The 17,499-nt window shown below is 36.5% G+C and overlaps 1 protein-coding gene across 7 annotated transcripts; it reads right to left on the reverse strand.

Annotated features, from left to right (window-relative positions):
• Positions 1–1,815: 1,815 nt before the first annotated feature.
• Positions 1,816–15,062, reverse strand: ZNF207 (zinc finger protein 207). 7 transcript variants are annotated; one of them, XM_063109743.1, is made up of 12 exons: positions 14,904–15,062; positions 13,573–13,699; positions 10,629–10,767; positions 9,717–9,884; positions 9,515–9,590; positions 8,969–9,016; positions 7,862–7,932; positions 6,201–6,358; positions 4,911–5,003; positions 3,644–3,886; positions 2,815–2,974; positions 1,816–2,664 (listed from the first exon to the last, which is right to left on the reverse strand). In XM_063109743.1, exons 1-12 carry the CDS (start codon positions 14,942–14,944, stop codon positions 2,504–2,506), a joined length of 1,485 nt encoding a protein of 494 aa, XP_062965813.1. In that variant the 5' UTR covers positions 14,945–15,062; the 3' UTR covers positions 1,816–2,503. The 7 variants fall into 7 exon arrangements, with proteins under 7 accessions (XP_062965813.1, XP_062965812.1, XP_062965816.1 ...); XM_063109742.1 differs by having other exon boundaries at positions 9,717–9,887; XM_063109746.1 differs by lacking the exon at positions 8,969–9,016.
• Between the last annotated feature and the right edge of the window lie 2,437 nt (positions 15,063–17,499).

Below are 17,499 nucleotides of genomic sequence, written 5' to 3' on the forward strand. Positions count from 1 at the left end.
AAATTGTCTTCAGTGACGGTAATTGAAGTTCACTTTGATTCAACTTCATCTATTACTTAAGGAAGCATAAGTCAAAGAAAGAGTTAATTATTTCAATGTAATTTGTTCCACTCATGATTCAACCACACTATGGACCCCAGAAGCAGTTAGGTAAAAGGTATTTTCTAGAAGCTTAATTACGCTTGGATGCATGCAAAAATACTGAATGGGCATCATTTATGAGTCATATAGCTACAAAACATAGGAACTCATGTGCTTAAGTTTGTTTTAAGTGCCAAAACACACCACTTTCAATTAATTTTTAAGTGGAATTCTACGACTTACTTTTAAGTTATATTTTCTCCCTCCAGACCTCAGAGAAAATGAAACCTTGCTACACTGTTTTTCCTTGCATAAAATGCAAATAAAGTTTTGCATAGTTTTTGAAACAGGTCTACTAACGCTTTGCAGTTTGCTGATAAACCTGTACATGAAATTCTTCAGACACATTTGGTTTGGGAGAGCACCTCCTCTTTAATCATTCTAAATTTAATCATGTCATTTTAAAAGATTTTCAACATAGATTTTTCTTTGGCAGTATGGTAAATTTGCTGCCTAACCTAAGAAGCATATGCTAATTCCAAAATGATTTGTAGTCAGATGTTCAGTGGGGGAAAGGGTGTGGAACTTGGCTGCTGGGCAGAAGAAAGAAATACATTCTTGGTGACACATATGGATGTTTTCTTTTCAAACTATGGAATTTCTGCACCTCAATGGTACCACAGCACAGAAGCTATAAAATCACTGGAGCAGAATATCAGCTTTAAAACAGCATTCAGATTTAGAATACTTGCAATGTTTTCTCTAAATAAATGACTTTTACCTGTCACATAAGTACAGACTCTTTTGTGATGGTTAAAACATTTTGCAATATATTTTCCTACAGAGTTAAGTTTTTTTCCTTACAACTTCAGATGTCATGTCTTTTATCTATGCCTTCACATAAAAGTTATAAAGAAAAGTTACCATTTTCTAATTTTATATTGAGAAAAAACTCAAGTTCATTATATTTAATAATTACTTTGTATAGTCATTTGATACTTAATCATAAAACTACCCTGCAAAAGAAAAGATCAGAAAAACGGATGCCAAAAAAGGTCAACAAGAGCTATTATTATAAGAGACTTGCAACACAAAATAATAAATAATAGCAGTCATCTCTACAAAAAAGTTCTCTATAAAAACACAACATTTAAAATTTCCAAGGATGAAACATTTAACAGTAAGGCCATCTAAGCTTAATAACAGAAGGTACCCATGTAATCAAATGAATAATGTAAACTTCCAGGAACATAATAAAATTAAAAATTGCCATTTCATCTGTTGACCATTCTAATAGAGGCACATTTAGATTCTCAGCATTTCACTTAGAGTAATATATACCAATCTATTAACAGAAGAAGCTACTACTGCATGCACCTAAGCTTCTAGAAGTTTGCACCTAAAAAGTTTCTGAGGTCCATGCAGTACTGAAGTCTCAAAAATAATAAGAAGGAAATAAATGGGTCTGGCACTAGACTCTAAAATCTCAGCAGGAAGGAAAAAGAATTAACGTTTACATTTTAAGTATCTTCGTCATTTGACATGTACTAAAACCAAACAGGTTGGAAATATGACATAAAGATTTCATACCCATTATGTAATGACTCATATGTATCTAAGTTTTTCTGTTAACTGAAGCATTAACATACAATTCTATATATATCGTTCAGTTTTAAACATGCAGCTAAGGAACAACCTACAACTTAAAGACAGAAACCAGTGATATATCAAAACTGCATTGATAACTGAATTTTATTATGTGGACATCTACCGTGGCATGCGTCTGGTACAAACCTTTCAGGCAGTGGTCCACAGCTGGATTATGAATAAAAAGGCATAAATTTTTCTCTCATTTTATTACAATGAAGTTTAACAGTACAGAAAATTCACATGACCTTGGTGGGTCAGATTTTTAAACCCTGCAACATGAGGACTCTAAATACATTAAATAGTGTTACACATTCAGACTTCCAATGTACAGGTAATTGGAAACAGTTACAGCCCTCACCAAGCTAGGTTGGGGACATAAAGTCCAACAGCATCTGAAATGCTGTGAAGGCATAACTTTACAAATAGCAATGTAAGCTTGCAGGACTTGCCTTTATTAAGGTGGTATGTTCATGTAATTCCAGCGCCTTCACAATTTAACGAACCAAATTTACTATACTTCACTTCTAAAAACCTAGATGAAACATGAAAAAGAAGCCATACAGTATAAATTGCAACTTCAGGAAAAGTTCCTGCTTTATTAATCCAAATAATTTTTCCCATGTAAAATAAATGTCCAATAGTTCCTGGTATGTGGGAAGATAATGTTTGTTAAAGTCACAATGAAGCCTTATTGACGGAAGCTTGGCTATATAAACAGCACAAGTTGAGAAAAGGTTTAATCTCCAAACCTATTAGACTGGATGAAGTAAGATCAGTAACGGCCACCTTGCGACATTACAGGAGGTCTCATTCCCATCGGAGGTCGAGGAGGCCCACCTTGGTAAGGGGGCACCATTGGCGGTCCCTGCCCATATGGTGGCATAGCACCAGGAAGGTAACCTGGCATGCCTTGATGATGACCACCATACTGACCTAAAAAACACATTTAAAACACAAAAAATAGATTGAGTTGGTCTATGCATTCTATTTTTAAATGTAATGTACTTTGCAAATAAATTTAACATTTTGTGTGTATACACTCAGAAAATCCACTAAATACAACAAACGTAAGAAGAGAAATACCATGAGGTGGCATTGGGGGTCTCATTCCTTGTTGCTGCGGGATGCCTGGCTGTGGTGGCATCATACCTCCAATTGGTCCAACCGGTGGATTACCAATAGGCGCCTGTCCTGGTCGAGGAAGATTACGTTGATATTTAGGTAACTGTGCCCTTCTCTCTTCCTGTGAATAAAAATAAGCACAATGTTAAATACCTGTATGCAAAGAGGTTCATCAGGCACAGAAACAAGCACCTAAAATCTTATTTATAGAGTTAATTATTTTTAAAACATTTACCCTTACACTCCCCAACTAATTACTTTTTGCCCCACATACTGGTCCAACTACTTAAAATCTCCATGCCTTAAAAAACTTCACCTATTTTCATACTTGAAGCATGGCTAACAGCTTTCCAAGAATTATAAATTGCTTCAGCAAGAAACTGTCCAGTGAAGACGTACTATTATCAAAATCCTAAATATTTACTTTATACCTAAATAAATTCCTTTCTATGGGCTTCAAGTGACCTGCAGATTCTACCTCACACTTTAACTATTTCTTCATTTAATATATACAAATCTGTCTAACTGAAATGATTTTTAATAGAGTAAGAACCCAACTTACTGTCTTTTTTTTAGAAATAGTCTGAAAAGAGGGGAGGGAAAGCATCTAAGATCAAAACATGCAACATCCACTCATTGTTTACTGTATGCTGGGTTTCTTAAAAATCAGAATGGTAAAAACCTCTTCATAAGCATTAAATCAGATCACAGATAATCTGAATTCAAATGGACAAGTTGCTACAACGGTTTTCAATCAAATGCTTCTAGCAAAAAACTGAAAACAACTTACCAGTGATATATCCTCATCTGGATGGATCAACTTACTGGTTGCACTGGTTGTTGTAAGTGTAGCGGGCTTACTTGTTATTGAAGCCGCTGGTTTAGCTGCAGTACTATTTGTTGTACTAGTGGTTGAAGCTGTAGACTGTGTATAAGCAGGGAATGTAGGCTTTGGGGGTTCTGTAGTTGTTGCAGGGGTGCTATTTAAGGGCTTGAAATCTGTACCAACAGGTCCTTGGACAGCTGCCTGAGCCTGTAAAACACATTCCTTCATCAACTAAACTTCAAAACCCAAAATTGAGTACATTTATGAGCAATTTAACTTAAAAACAAGACACCAACATTAAATAAAGAACCAAACTTTAAGTGGAATTAAAAGAAAGTAATATATGATAAACACTCCACAAAATTCAAGAAAATCTGTAAGAATATCAGAAGAGGCTAAGCTAAAGTTACATCCAAAACACAGCAGTAGAAACAAGGTAAGTAAGACTGTATATGTAACTTCCCAGATTTCTACCTCCTCACCAAAAATTTAATTTACAATGCTTTGCATTTATTTCAGATTGGTGAAATATAGTATCACATAACAGAACAGCATGTATTCTCTATTTTTATTGTTCTAAATTAGTCGTTTAATTTATCAAGCAGCCCAGAAAAAAAAGTTAGAAACTACAGAACGTGAGAGTTTGAATAAACTCCAGTTACTAAGTATAGGATGAACAATTAGTATCAATGATGACACATTAAAGATATGTACTTTAGAAGTATTCTTTACACAGTAACACAATCCCCTCTGAATTAGCAATGGCTGGATGATTACCATGGACAAAAGGGTTAATTTTAGCAGGATCTTCTAAGTAAAAAGTTACCAGTAACAAAGTGTTACTCTTCATAATACTAAACATCTAAAACATGTAAACTAGGCCAACTTTAGAACCAAATGCAGAGTACTAAATTTCTTTACATTAAATGTGATGCATTAAACAGCATAAATCAAAATAGCTTAATCATGCATCAGGCTAACCATTGGCCACTATAATGCATTTACTGCTTACATGCTTTTAACCCTTTAGAACCATAGGAGTTTAGGGTGCTTTTTTTTTTTGTTAGTTTGAATTCAAATTTTCAAATGCCATTTGATTTAGATACCATTAATTTTAATTTAAAAAAATTAAACATAATATATTTTGGGGAAGATTTAGTTTTTAAGGAGGGTCCAAAGGGTTAAGTTATAAAGCCATTTTAACAATTTTAAACTGCAACTTCCTGCGTACTTGTGCTGTGCTAGGAAACAGAGCTTTAGAAGATGCAGACAGACTTTCTGAATTGGATGAAGCTGTACTTGAGCTTGTTACAGGTGTCCCCATCTGTAGCATAAAAGAAAGGAAACAATGAAAAGTCTCCAAACAAATGGGTGAAAAATAAGCCACGTGGTAGACTTTTTAGTATAGATTGCATTTTTGTAAACGCAAAATTTAATGCAATCAGATGTCATTTATTTAAAGAGGAAGGCAGTTAATGCATTTACAATCAACAAAGTGAAAGTACAAGCCTCAAAAAAAATGTTTTTAATTCTACACCAATAAACCTAGTTAACTATAGTTTCTTTCCTAAAACTAATGTGTTTTGCATTGTGATATTTCAAGAATGATACCTTAAACTGAGAATTAAGGATGCATTAATATTGACACTCCAATCCAATTCTGTATATCAATGAACCTACACAAAAAGATTTTTGCCACAAGTTTAACATCTCTCATTAAACAAAACCCCCACCCACTGAAAAAGCATGTTAATGTCCTTAAGACACTGAATGCTCTGAATTCCATACCCACAAACATTTTTTTAAAAAACTGAAAAAAGAAATCAACTAAGGGATAACCTAAAATAAAAAAATAAAAGAATGAAAATACATCCTAGTCTTAATTCTGAATAAATTAAATACATCTGCTTAATTCTGAATGAAGCTGAAAAAAGCAAAGGCTTCAACTGTTATTTGCATAGCATATGTAACAGAAATATCTTTCACTTATGTTTTGGAATAAGTTTTGGAAAAGACAAGACCAATAGGAAATACAGTATGACTGACTAGGTCAAAAGCCACTAATTGACGCCCTTCCACCGAGTGCAGCATTGTAGTTTATCACTGTTCTAATATAGAGAATGAGCCCAACAAATGATTTGCTAAGATCTTAAGGACTTTAATCTTTGGCTTTGGTCTCATTCCATTCATAGTTTAATAAGTAAAGGAGGACCTCTAAACATTACCATGATTTAAGTCCCCCAAAATTGAACTTTCATTTCTAACTAAAGCTAAGAATAAAGAGTCCACAGATATGAAAAAATAACATACTATCTGGCTCCACTCAACTTTTTATAAGTAGAGGAAATCAATGTATGTAAACATGGAAAAGGATACGCTACTTTTTAGTATATTTAATAAACAATATCAAAAATATTATAAACAAAAAATTGACCTATGACAATTTCAAAGATTTCTGTAAACAACTGCACTTTACCTTTAATATAAATAAGTGTAATCCTTTTTAGGAATTTCACCTTACCTGTCCAGCACTGGGGAAAAGAGGCTTAGTAACTGGAGGCTGTGGAGCAGGTACTGCTGCTGTTGGTGCAGGTGGCCTATTAAGAATACCTGGAGCTGAAACAGCCTGTGCTTGAGTCATTGGAGGAATTCCAGGACGTGGAACAGGAGGGGGCATACCTATAGAGAAGAACCGTTGGAGAGGACTCAATTGTTGAAACACTTAGTTTGGAAAAAAATGCTTATGTACTACAAAGTTACTAACTATTAACTGATTGCTGAACAACTCAAAGAAATCCAAGGAACTTAGGCATTTGCTCCTTGCAACAATCTTGCCTCACACTTTTCCCTTCCTTTGCACTAGACCCTGCACATCAGCAAAACAGCAATTAAGCTTACTGATATTATCTAACAAACTTTTTGAAACATATTAAGAAAATTATTTTAATCATCTACCAGACAGATGTTTAAATGTTCCCTGAACTTTGATGACACACAATGTCACAACCCATAAAAATTTTTCCAAAGTTATTCCTTCAAACACTCTAAATTTTCCTAGGGCGGGCTAGTTAGCTCAGTTGGTTAGAGAGTGGCATTATAACACCAAGGTCAAGGGTTCATATCCCTGTATGGGCCAGCTGCCAATAAATAAATAAATACATTTTCCCAAAATGCATCACTAGTGCATTCTTTAAACTTCCTCAAAGTAACTTAAAACTTTTACTGATTTCACATTACCAAACGAACACCAATTATTATTCTGTATTCCACTGAATGCTTAAATATATCTCAGATCATATGTGGAGCTGTTTCCTATAAATGGCTGCACTGACACTACAGTGCTTTTCAGATTTTCTACTGCTTTATTTTCCCTGTGTCTTTTCATATCAACTATCATTTTAGCACTTCCGAATATGATATGAATTGCAAACATGCTAGCACAAAAAGCAAGGCAACCAACTGAGAGTCTCATGTGACACACTTATTTGGCTAACCAAATCTCTTTCTCCACACTGTGCCTCTGCTTTACAAGCTCTAGAGTCAATACACAGTACTTCATTTCCCAGGTTCCCTTGCAGCTAGGGAATCCATTATACCTACTTCTGGCCAAAGACATGTGAATGCCTAAAGAGCTTCTGGGAAAGTTATTTTGCTTCCTAATAAAAGGAAAAGGAAAGTCCATTGCTATTGACATCCCTTATCTGCCCCATCTTAGAACCACTCAGAACATTTCTGAGGGAGAAAAGATAGGTTAGCAAAGAGGAAATTTTATAAAAGCATGGGTTCTTAATATCACCGAACCACTGAATCTACTGCTTTTCTTTTCACTGAGTGAGATATATGCTTACCTTGATTTTTTTAAACAGTTTGTTGGATATATCTATTACTTGCTAAAACATTCCTAATGAATACGGCCTCTCTTAAGTATAAGAGTTTCAGCAGATAGGCTCTCTGACTCATTTTTGGCTACTTTGAAGCCTATTATTTTTACTATCTATTTCAAACCTCAAAAAGAAAAAAAAGGGGGGGTCCATCATACACTTCTCACATTAATTTTAGAAGGAACTCGCCTATGGAAATTATAAAATTATGTTGCACCAATGTCCACAAATCTATTGCTCAGAAACACAGAAATAAAGCTTGCCGGTCATATTAAAAAGGATATTATCTAACATGTCATACCTGGTGGCATACCAGGCATCAGAGGTGGTATTCCTGGTCCAGGTGGCATCATTCCACCCATTGGCATCATTCTATTAGAGAGCAAATTTCAAGAAACAACTGATGTTAATTAACAGTAAAAACCACTAAAAAATATTTTGGCTAAAGCCTGAAACACTAGATAAAAGACTTGAATTTGACCTCTATAATCTTGAAAACAATCAAGCTGAAAGAGCACACAACACAATAATAATCCTATCAAAACCTCTAAAACCCAGCAAACTCCTCGGTTTACTATTAAAAGGGGGGAATACAAGTGACAAAACATGTAAAGTCATTGAGAACAAATATGCTCTCCTTAATATGTACAAGAGGCCTCATATAAAATGTGTAACTAGGAAGCAAAATCTGCTTTTGTTCACTTGGAAAATATACACACAGACATAAATAAAAAAGAAAAAATCTCTATTTTGGAGTTGTCAGATTTTTTAAAGGGAAAATACTGAATGTATACTGTGGAGAAAGATTTTGTTTTGGAAGGGTGAGGAAAAACTACTACCAAAATTAAAGATAGTCAAAAGTAAACTCAAATTGCCTAATTCATATTTATAATAGCTACCTAACACTAAACCATGACTTAAAAACATAACCCATATTTATTTTCCTTCCCCTGAAAGAGCTCACCTTCAAATATCAGTGTCCAATTCACTTAAGAAATTACAAGTTTGTCAATTCTTAATTTAGGACTTTTATGAGAAGATTAACTTCTACATATTGATTTTATTAGAAGAAAATTCAATTACGTTCTATAATAATAAAGCACATAATTTGGCAAAAACTATCCTTTCTTAAATTCTAACCCTTATTACCATGTCCCATTACTTTTAGTAGCTTGGGGGAAATAGCTGCACATTAAAAATGCTTTATTTATATAAGGGTTTATTACTATTTCCTCACAGATGTTTTATTTCCCTCCTTTAAGAGACTTGTGTCAAGCTTGCACATTTTAGAAGTTTTGGTGAGGAAGGTTAGAAAATTTCTGAAGTCAACTGAATAGATACCATTAAACACACACAAAAAAATGACATGATTATACCTCCTGAATTACATTATGAATGAGATGCTTACATGTTTTCACCGCAAAATGACTGGGTGTATTTTCTCTGATGATGCAATCTGTGAAAATGTATGACAAAATCAAAATCTAACTGTGATTTTCAAAATACAGTGGGAAAGTGTATTGTATACCTCACATCCAACAATATTTAAGTAAAAATGATGGGCATGAGTACCTCATACTCATTTTAATTTTTGACGCTTTGACAAATAAATCACTTACAGAGTTTCCTTCTTGTCACAACTACAAAGTGTCACGGATAGTTCTGAATCTCAGAAACTCAAATCTATAACCAATTACTTTCATCACAGCAAATGCAATTCAAGCAGATGGCTGCCTACATACATCCTAAAACCCAACTATCTATTCTCTTCAGAGGCAAATTTATATTCCTTAAATTTATTGGGCAACCCCTGTATTAGACAAGTTTAAGATATATAGAGCCCACACCTTCTAGAAGCAAAAAATGCAAAGTAACATTTAATTCATATAACACCCAAGCTGAAAAAAGATCATTACTAGGCACAAGCCCATAAGGCAATTAAAAGATTCCTTACCCAGGTGGCATGCCTGGCATAACTGGTGGCATTCCTGGCATTAGAGGAGGAACACCTGGCATTAATGGAGGTATGCCTACAAACAAGAATTTCAATGAAAAAAATCACAAGTTAATAGTAAAGAGGAGGAAGAAAGTAATACTTTCATACCATACAAATAATATCCTAAGAACACTGAATTTTAAGAAACCTTATGTGCTACCTGGAGGCATTCCTGGTGCTCCTGGAACCGGTGGCAGTCCTGGCTGCGCCATTGGGGGGATATAACCTTGCTGAGGTTGAACAGGCTGTGGCTGAAATGAAGTTGAGGCTGCAGAGTCATCATCATCATATTCATCAGAATCATCTTGTTGCTTCTTTTTTTGACTCTCTGCTAAAAAAAATGTTAATTAATCTTTTCCATAGAGTCAAAAAGAAAAACTAAGTAAGTTTAGGACACTGAACATTAAAAAAAAAAAATTCAGTGAATGGTAGAGAAATATAAACAAAAAAATTTTTTTTCAGTGCAATGAGTTCGTGATTTTTCTTCCAAAAAAATTCAATACCATTCTCTACTCTTCAAATGTATTTTCATTCTATATTAGGCAAGGTTAACATCCTTTCCCTGTCATATGAAAGATAAAAATGGTTATCCTAAGTCAGTTTTATTTTTTAAAGTTTTCTATGGCACACCAAAAGGTAAACTATGACAGAGGTCTGACCTCTCTGAAAAGTTTTTCAAAACAGAAAGTTTCACAGGTGATTATTAACAGCTTCTACCATCTGGATAATACATGGCTTCAAATTCCAAGCCAAACAGCAGCACTAAAAAACGAAATCTACTGTTAGTGGTTACATAATTCAAAACAAGCCTTCGTTTTCAAAGCCTCAACACTTGCTAATTCCAATTGGAATTTGATTATAAATAAAAATATGTAATAATAAAATGTTGGAATGATCCAAATGGAACGGCATATACACAAATCAAGTATTTAACTTCACAGACATAAAAAAGAAAAACAGAACTCAAAATTCTGAATAAATCTATCACCTACCATTAAATTTATACTTGAAAATAGTAATACGCTCTCTAAAATGAAGATGTATTACAAAAAAAATACATCTTAATATTTACCTTGTGTTTTCTGTTCAAGAAGTCGTCGTCTTTCATCCATGTCTTTTTCTGGAATACCTTCCATACCATATATTTCCAACTCTATGTCCGTTCTCCCAGGTATTGCATTTGGTACAGCATCTATTGTCTCTTTATGCACCTAAACCCACCCCCCGACACACAAAAAAACTTCCATTAGATAGATAAGAGTCTTTAAAAGAGTAATTACAGGGGCTGTCCACTTAGCTCAGTTGGCTATAGAGTGTGATGGTGATAACACCAACGTCTGGGGTTCCATCCCTGTATTGGCCATCCACCCCCACAAAAAATAATTAATTAATTTAAAGGTGTTGGGAAGAAGAGAAAAACAACATGATTTGCTTAAAATCCTCCCAGAATTAGGTTTCTTAGAACACTGCCAAGCAACAGTAGTATGATCTTGGTTGAAAAAATAGGAGCATTAATGACGGCATGCTGGAAAGCAAATCATCTAACTTACTAACGTCCTAGGGTTTATCATCTATAAAACTGGTATGATTTAACTGCCACGCCTGTATCACAGGTTGCTGTGAAAATAAAAACATTTAGTCGATTGAACATGTTACTGTTTATCAACTGATCTCCTTCCAGCAACTACTCCATTTTTCTGCTCTTCTCTAAAGTACAACTCTTAAAAAAGAGTGCCTCCACTTCCTCTCTCATTTTCTCTTCCAAGCATTCTAATCAAGCTTTCACCCTCCATCACTTTTGGAAATCACTCGTCAGATGACTAATGACCACCACCACTTCGATTAATCCAATCCAGTCCTCTTCTTGCTTAACCAACCACCAGCATTTTACTCAGTTAACTTCGTGAAACATTTCACTGGCTTCCAGAGCACTACTCTCTAGGTTTTTATACTCCTAACCTCCTTGGATGGTTCTAAAAGATTAAAAGATCTTTTGACCTCTAAATGTTGAGAGTGATCCAGGGCAGAGAGACTTAGCACCTCATTTTTATCCACACTATACCTAGGAAAGGACATCTAGTATCAGAGTTTAAACTAGTCATCCTTATACTCCCAAATTTCTATCTCCAGCTCCAACTTCTCAAACTCCAGACTTGTACTGTACATCAAACTGCTTAGGTAACATCTCCATCTGGATATTCAATACACCTTCTCAAAATTAACAGAAAACTACCTTGTTGGCCTCATTCCTAAGCCTATTCTTCCTGCAGCTTTCCACATCTAAATATATGGTAACTCATTTTTCACACTGCTCAGACCAAACACCTTGATATCTTCCTCAATTCCTCACTTTTTCTCATACCCCACATCTAATCTATCAGCTAATTCTAGTCTCTGTCACCATCACTTCTTGCCTGGAATACTCCAAGTCTTCTAACCGGTCTCACAATGCTCTGCAGTCTACTTCAACCCTGCAGCTAAAATGATCTTTAAAAAAAGTGTTCTGAAAGCATGTTATATTGCTATTCAAACTCCTCATTTCACTCAAAATTAAAGAAAATGGCCTACGATAGCCCACAAGCCCTCCTACATAGAGGAGCACAGTGCTGTCCTTTCCCTTTCCTTCACATAGGAGAATCTTCCTGATGTAAGAACCTTTCGTTTGCTGTTCCCTGGAAACTCTTCCTCACTTCCTTTCAGATCTCTGCTCAGATGCCAGCTTCTCATTCAGACCTTTCCTAACTATCTTGTGGCCATCCCTATGCCCCCTACCTAGTTTTCATTTTCTCTATCATTTATCACCATTAAGATAACAAATACTTACAACTGATTTTTCCTCCACAACATAAATTTAAACTCCACAATGGCAGACACTTTTTTATTCATTGCTATATAGTACCCTAAAACAGTGTCTAGGACAGTGCTGTTCAATAGAAACTTTCTGTGATGAATGGAAACGTTCTATCTATATATGCATTATCCAATACAATAGTCATCCATTAGTCACGCGTGGCTACTGAACAATGGAAATGTGGTTACAACGCAACTGAAGAACTGGATATTTAAACTTTTATATAATTTTTAATTATTTAAATAATTGTCTTACTTAATTATTTAAAATAATCTTTAAAATTAAAATTATTTAATAATTTTTTTGACCGGTAAGGGGATTATTTAATAATTTTAAATAGCCACATATAACTAGTGGATGCCACAGTGAACACTTGTGGGTCTAGCATGTGGTAGGTTCGCAAATATTTTTAAATGGATATTAAGTTGCTATAGTAAAGTAACTGGAGTGAAACGGATCTATTCAAATTTATTTTTAAACTTAGAGTAACAATGTCTCCCTGCTTCCCACAAAAGTAATTTCCAGTGAATAAGGATTTGTTCATCTCTAAGGTCTAATTTGGCAAAAATTCAGGCAGATCTAGGACTGACAAAGGTAGAAGAAATAATGTTGAATGAAACATACTTATTAGATTTTAAGAATATAAACTACAAAGCTCTCATTACCTAGTAGTGAAAGGACTCAAGAAACCTAGAAACTTTAAAGACAATGCTGCCATTCCAAAAGAGGTCCATGGAAAAAATTGTCAAAATAAGCTCAGCCTCAAGGTACAGATTATAACAAATAAATCCTTCAACAGCAGTGAGTAAGGGCAGCTAATTATGTATTCTTATGGCCAAACTGCCCACAAAATTTAAATCACTGATCTTTGTTAACTCTTACAAGTACTCAGGAGATATTGTGTGATTTCAACCTAACTGTCACCAAACTATCCTGGAATGAAAGATATTTTCAATAATTTAAAGATAAATACAAATATAAACTCTCTTTAAACACAAAAGCTCAACTTGTTTAGCTTCTGGATGGCTCTAGAACAGATGTGGTTATTTCTTATCTGCAGTAAACAAAAAAATCACAGTTGTCAAAGAGAAATTCAAGATTATTCTCTCATGTTGTTTCCAAGTTACAAGGAGTCAAAAATTAAATACATAATACAAATCCTTACCTGCATGCAATGAATAGCTAAACCAGGTCCTGTATACAATTTCTTATGACATATGTGGCATTTAAAATGCTTTGCTTTTTGGTGCTGTATGAGGATCTTTTCATCATCAAAATCTCTATTACAATACTTGATCAATATTGTTAAGGTGCAAAAACTGCAGAATAATAACACTGCCTATAATAAAACAATCTATAGTAAGATGAGTGGGACAGGAAGGAGTTCGAATGTTAAGAAATCCGTAAGTTTAAGTCAAGACAATTTCAAGACAGAATTAACTCATTCGATATATAAAAAATAAAAATATTCGAAACATTAGGAATATATCAATATTTAGAATCTAAGACTCACTTCACAGTGAATAATAACGGCACAACTGCGAAGGAACAATTCATAAAGTTGTTTCCAATTCCGTATGAATTTGTTGCAAAGGAATGTGTCTAAACTCACAGGAATTACATCAACGAAACTGGAAATTCTTACCTCACTATTCAGATTTTCCTAAAAGCTCATTACAAAATTCGTAACCGCTTTCAACCTATTTTTTTTTATTTTTTAGCTATTATAAATAAATGCAGCTCTCTAACAAACCGTTTCTAGATGAAATACAGTAAATAAAATCTACTTTAACTTTACGTTATATCTACGAATATATCTCTTTACGAATACCGGAAAAAGTACTAAAAAGATGCCGCAATTCATTAAGAGTTTTCTAATAAGATGGGCCTTTTTTGGTCTTATAAAGTTGGGAAATAGATACAAGAAACCCCACCCTGTAACAGAACGCTTCCTGAAGATTAAGGCGCCTGAGTGAGACACGGAAGCTAGTTCTCCCCCACCCCCACAAAAAAGGGGGGGTTCCAAACCAGGGTTGACTAACTTGAGTCTTTACTTAATTATCGATTCTACAAAAAATGGAAAAAGTGGGTTACAGACTCCAGAAGCTCTTTCCCAATCCTCCATAGAGTCAATCAGCTTATTATACTCGAAGAAAGCCCCTTTGTTGAATCGTCACCAAAACAACGGAATGTGGCTGAATAGTCCTTAGGGAACACTGTCCTTGGTGGAGGTGTCCAGGCCGCCTCCCAGTCGCACCAAACAAGAACCTCCTGAGTCACGGAGTCTCACGACCCACAATCGCCAGAGCCTCTCGCCCTACGGACCCCGTCTTCCGAGGAGCCTTCTCAAGTCCGATCCCAGCCACCAAGGCACCCACCCCGAGGCCTAGACCCCAGACGCTCCCCGCCATAGGCCAAATCCAGGGCTCCCAGGCCCAGGCCCCATTAACCGGCACCCCAGCTCGCCCTCGACTTCAAGCCAACAAATAAGGATATCAGCACCACGGCTTCAGCTGCTTCTTCTTCTTGCGACCCATAACTTCACTCTGCCGACGAAGAAAAAGGGAGAAAAAAAGCAGGAAAAACAAGGCGAAAAACACCTCACTTTCCCCACCCAACGGCTACAACCGCGTCCCACAGGAAACCGACACAAAATGGCCGACGCCCTCGTTCGCTTCTCCGCCTCCCGTCAGGCACTGCGACGGGAGGCGGGGCTTGGGCGGGGAGGGTCACATGACGCAGACCTCCGCCCTGAGTGGGTGGAGATTCGGGGCCGCTGAGAGGCGGTCGCCATTTTGTCGTTTTAAAAGGTCGCCGCTCTGGCAGGTTGTACTTGCTGCTCGTTCTGGCTTTCCTTTGTGGAAAAGTCAGCGACCTTGGTACGGCTAGACGCTGGCGAATTGAAAAACAAAAAAACCTGTAAAGACTACTAGTGTGATTTAGGGCAGATTACAAATACGGGATAGCAGAGAGCGCGCCAATTTTTAATTTCTTTCAATTGCCCGGATGAATCCTTTTCTGCAGTAAATGTTGGTTATGTCCCTACCACGTGGTAAGTCGAAGTTACGGTCGCAGTATTTTAACTCAGAGTAGTGACAGACGAGTAAACAACGCAGTGTGGTCTGCGTGGCGATGGGAGAAATGCGAGGTGCTGCGGGACCTCAGAGGAGGAATCCTAACACGGCCCTGGGATGTCAAAGGTTTCCTGAAGGGTCGCTGGGACCAAGCAAGGTGAAGGAGAGGTTATCTCACCAAGGAAGCAAGAAGCGCACGTCTTTGAGACTGGGAACTTGAGAAAAACTAGTAGTGGTAGAACGGGAACTCATAGTGAAGGTGCTATTGGCAGGAGAGAATCCTAGGATGGCTAGCAAGGGCGAGTTCTGGAGATCCCTAGAAGCATGCTGAGGATTTGGATTTCATGCTGATATTTCTGGGAAGCCACAGAGGAGCAATTAGAGAATAATGCAAGTAAGAGGTGGTTGAGGGTCCAGTGCTGGGGTTCATATTCCACCAGTACTATTGCCGAGCTGCATGACTTTGGGCAAGGCACGTAAACTTCATCTAACTTCATCTGACTGCAGTTAGAGCAGAGTGGTATATAGTAACAGCTAGTAATGTAAGTTTTGTGTTACTTTTTAAAGCAGGAAATAATAGACATCCCTGGAGCTCTTACCATGAGCCAAGCATTGTGGTGCGTTTTACATGACTCGTCTCAACAAGCCTGTGATGTAGGTGCCATTATTATCAACCTGTTAATATAGATGAGATAAAAGAGGCTTAAGAGACTTTATTAACTGTGTTGTTACCCAACGCCACAGAGTTAATAAGTGTGGAGTTGAATTAGGTATGAGTTTTAGAGCACAGTTTGGCTGCAGTGTGAACAGTGTATTGGCAGGAGCTTAGAGAGAAGCCGTTTGTAGAGAATGTGGTAGTAACCCTGGTGAGAAGAAAATAGTCCGGAGGGTTGGCCAATTAGTTCAGATGGTTAGAGCATGATGCTGAAAGCACCGGGGTCTAAGGTTCAATCCCTATACTTGCCAGCCGCCAAAAAAAAGGAAAAGAAAATAGTCTGAAGTAGGGTAGTGGTTGCAGGAAGTCATTTATTCATTCTTTCAAAAATAAGCAATAAACAAGTAAGCAAGCAAGATCATTTAAGGTAGTACCAAGTGCTCTACCAAAACCAAAAAACATGGTGATACCTCCAAGATAAGAATCTCCATTTGTATTCAACATTTTACTGTAGACGGCTGGCTGATTAGCTCAGTTGGCTAGAGCAAGGTGCTGGTAACACCAAGGTCCAGGGTTCAATCCCTGTTCTGGCCAGCTAACAAAACAAAACAACAACAACAAAAAAAAAAGTTATACTGGAGGTCCAACCAGGATAATTAGGCAAGAAGAAATAAAAGGAATCCAGACTGGAAAGGAAGAAGGAGAACCATCTCTATTTACAGATGACATGATCTTCTTGTTATGGTTTGCATTGTGTCCCCCCCAAAATGTCGATGTCAGAGTCCTAACCCCCAGTACTTCAGAATATGACCTAATTTAGAAATAGGTTCTTTTTGGAGGTAAGTAAGGTGAGGTCATTAGGGTGGGCCTTAATCCAGTATGATTGGTGTCCTTATAAAAAGGGAATTTGGACGTAAGAATACACATATAGGGAAGATAATGTTAAGGGGCATAGGAAGAAGATGGCTTTCTACAAGCCAAGGAGAAAGGCCTTCAACCTATCCTCCTCCCACAGCCCTCAGAAAGAACCAACTGCTGACACCTTATTTGTACTTCTAGCCTCTAAAACTGTGAGACAGTAAATATTTGTTTAAGCCACTCAGTCTGTGGTATTTTGTTATGGCAACCCTAGCAAACTAATATGCTTGTATGTAGAAAATCCTATGGAATCCATAATAAAATCTATTAGAGCTAATAAAAGAGTTTAACAAGATTAAAGGTACAAGATCAATATAAAAAGTAAATTGTATTTCTATACACTAGCATTAACAATCTAAAATTAAGAAAACAATTCCAGGGCCGAGCCCGTGGCGCACTTGGTAGAGTGCTGCACTTGGTAGAGTGCTGCGCTGGCAGCGCGGCG

The sequence above is a fragment of the Cynocephalus volans genome, chromosome 10, assembly GCF_027409185.1.
Source record: "Cynocephalus volans isolate mCynVol1 chromosome 10, mCynVol1.pri, whole genome shotgun sequence".
Taxonomy (NCBI): domain Eukaryota; kingdom Metazoa; phylum Chordata; class Mammalia; order Dermoptera; family Cynocephalidae; genus Cynocephalus; species Cynocephalus volans.

What these genes read in the sequence shown, in the direction of transcription:
- ZNF207 (XM_063109742.1), bottom strand. Translation starts at nt 14,944, where the DNA reads ATGGGTCGCAAGAAGAAGAAGCAGCTGAAGCCGTGGTGCTG. An exon ending in TCTTGAACAGAAAACACAAG is followed by an intron (nt 9,888 to 10,628) that starts GTAAATATTAAG and finishes CATTTTTTTTAG; the next exon opens with CAGAGAGTCAAAAAAAGAAG. An exon ending in CAGATGAGGATATATCACTG is followed by an intron (nt 2,975 to 3,643) that starts GTAAGTTGTTTT and finishes TTTTATTCACAG; the next exon opens with GAAGAGAGAAGGGCACAGTT.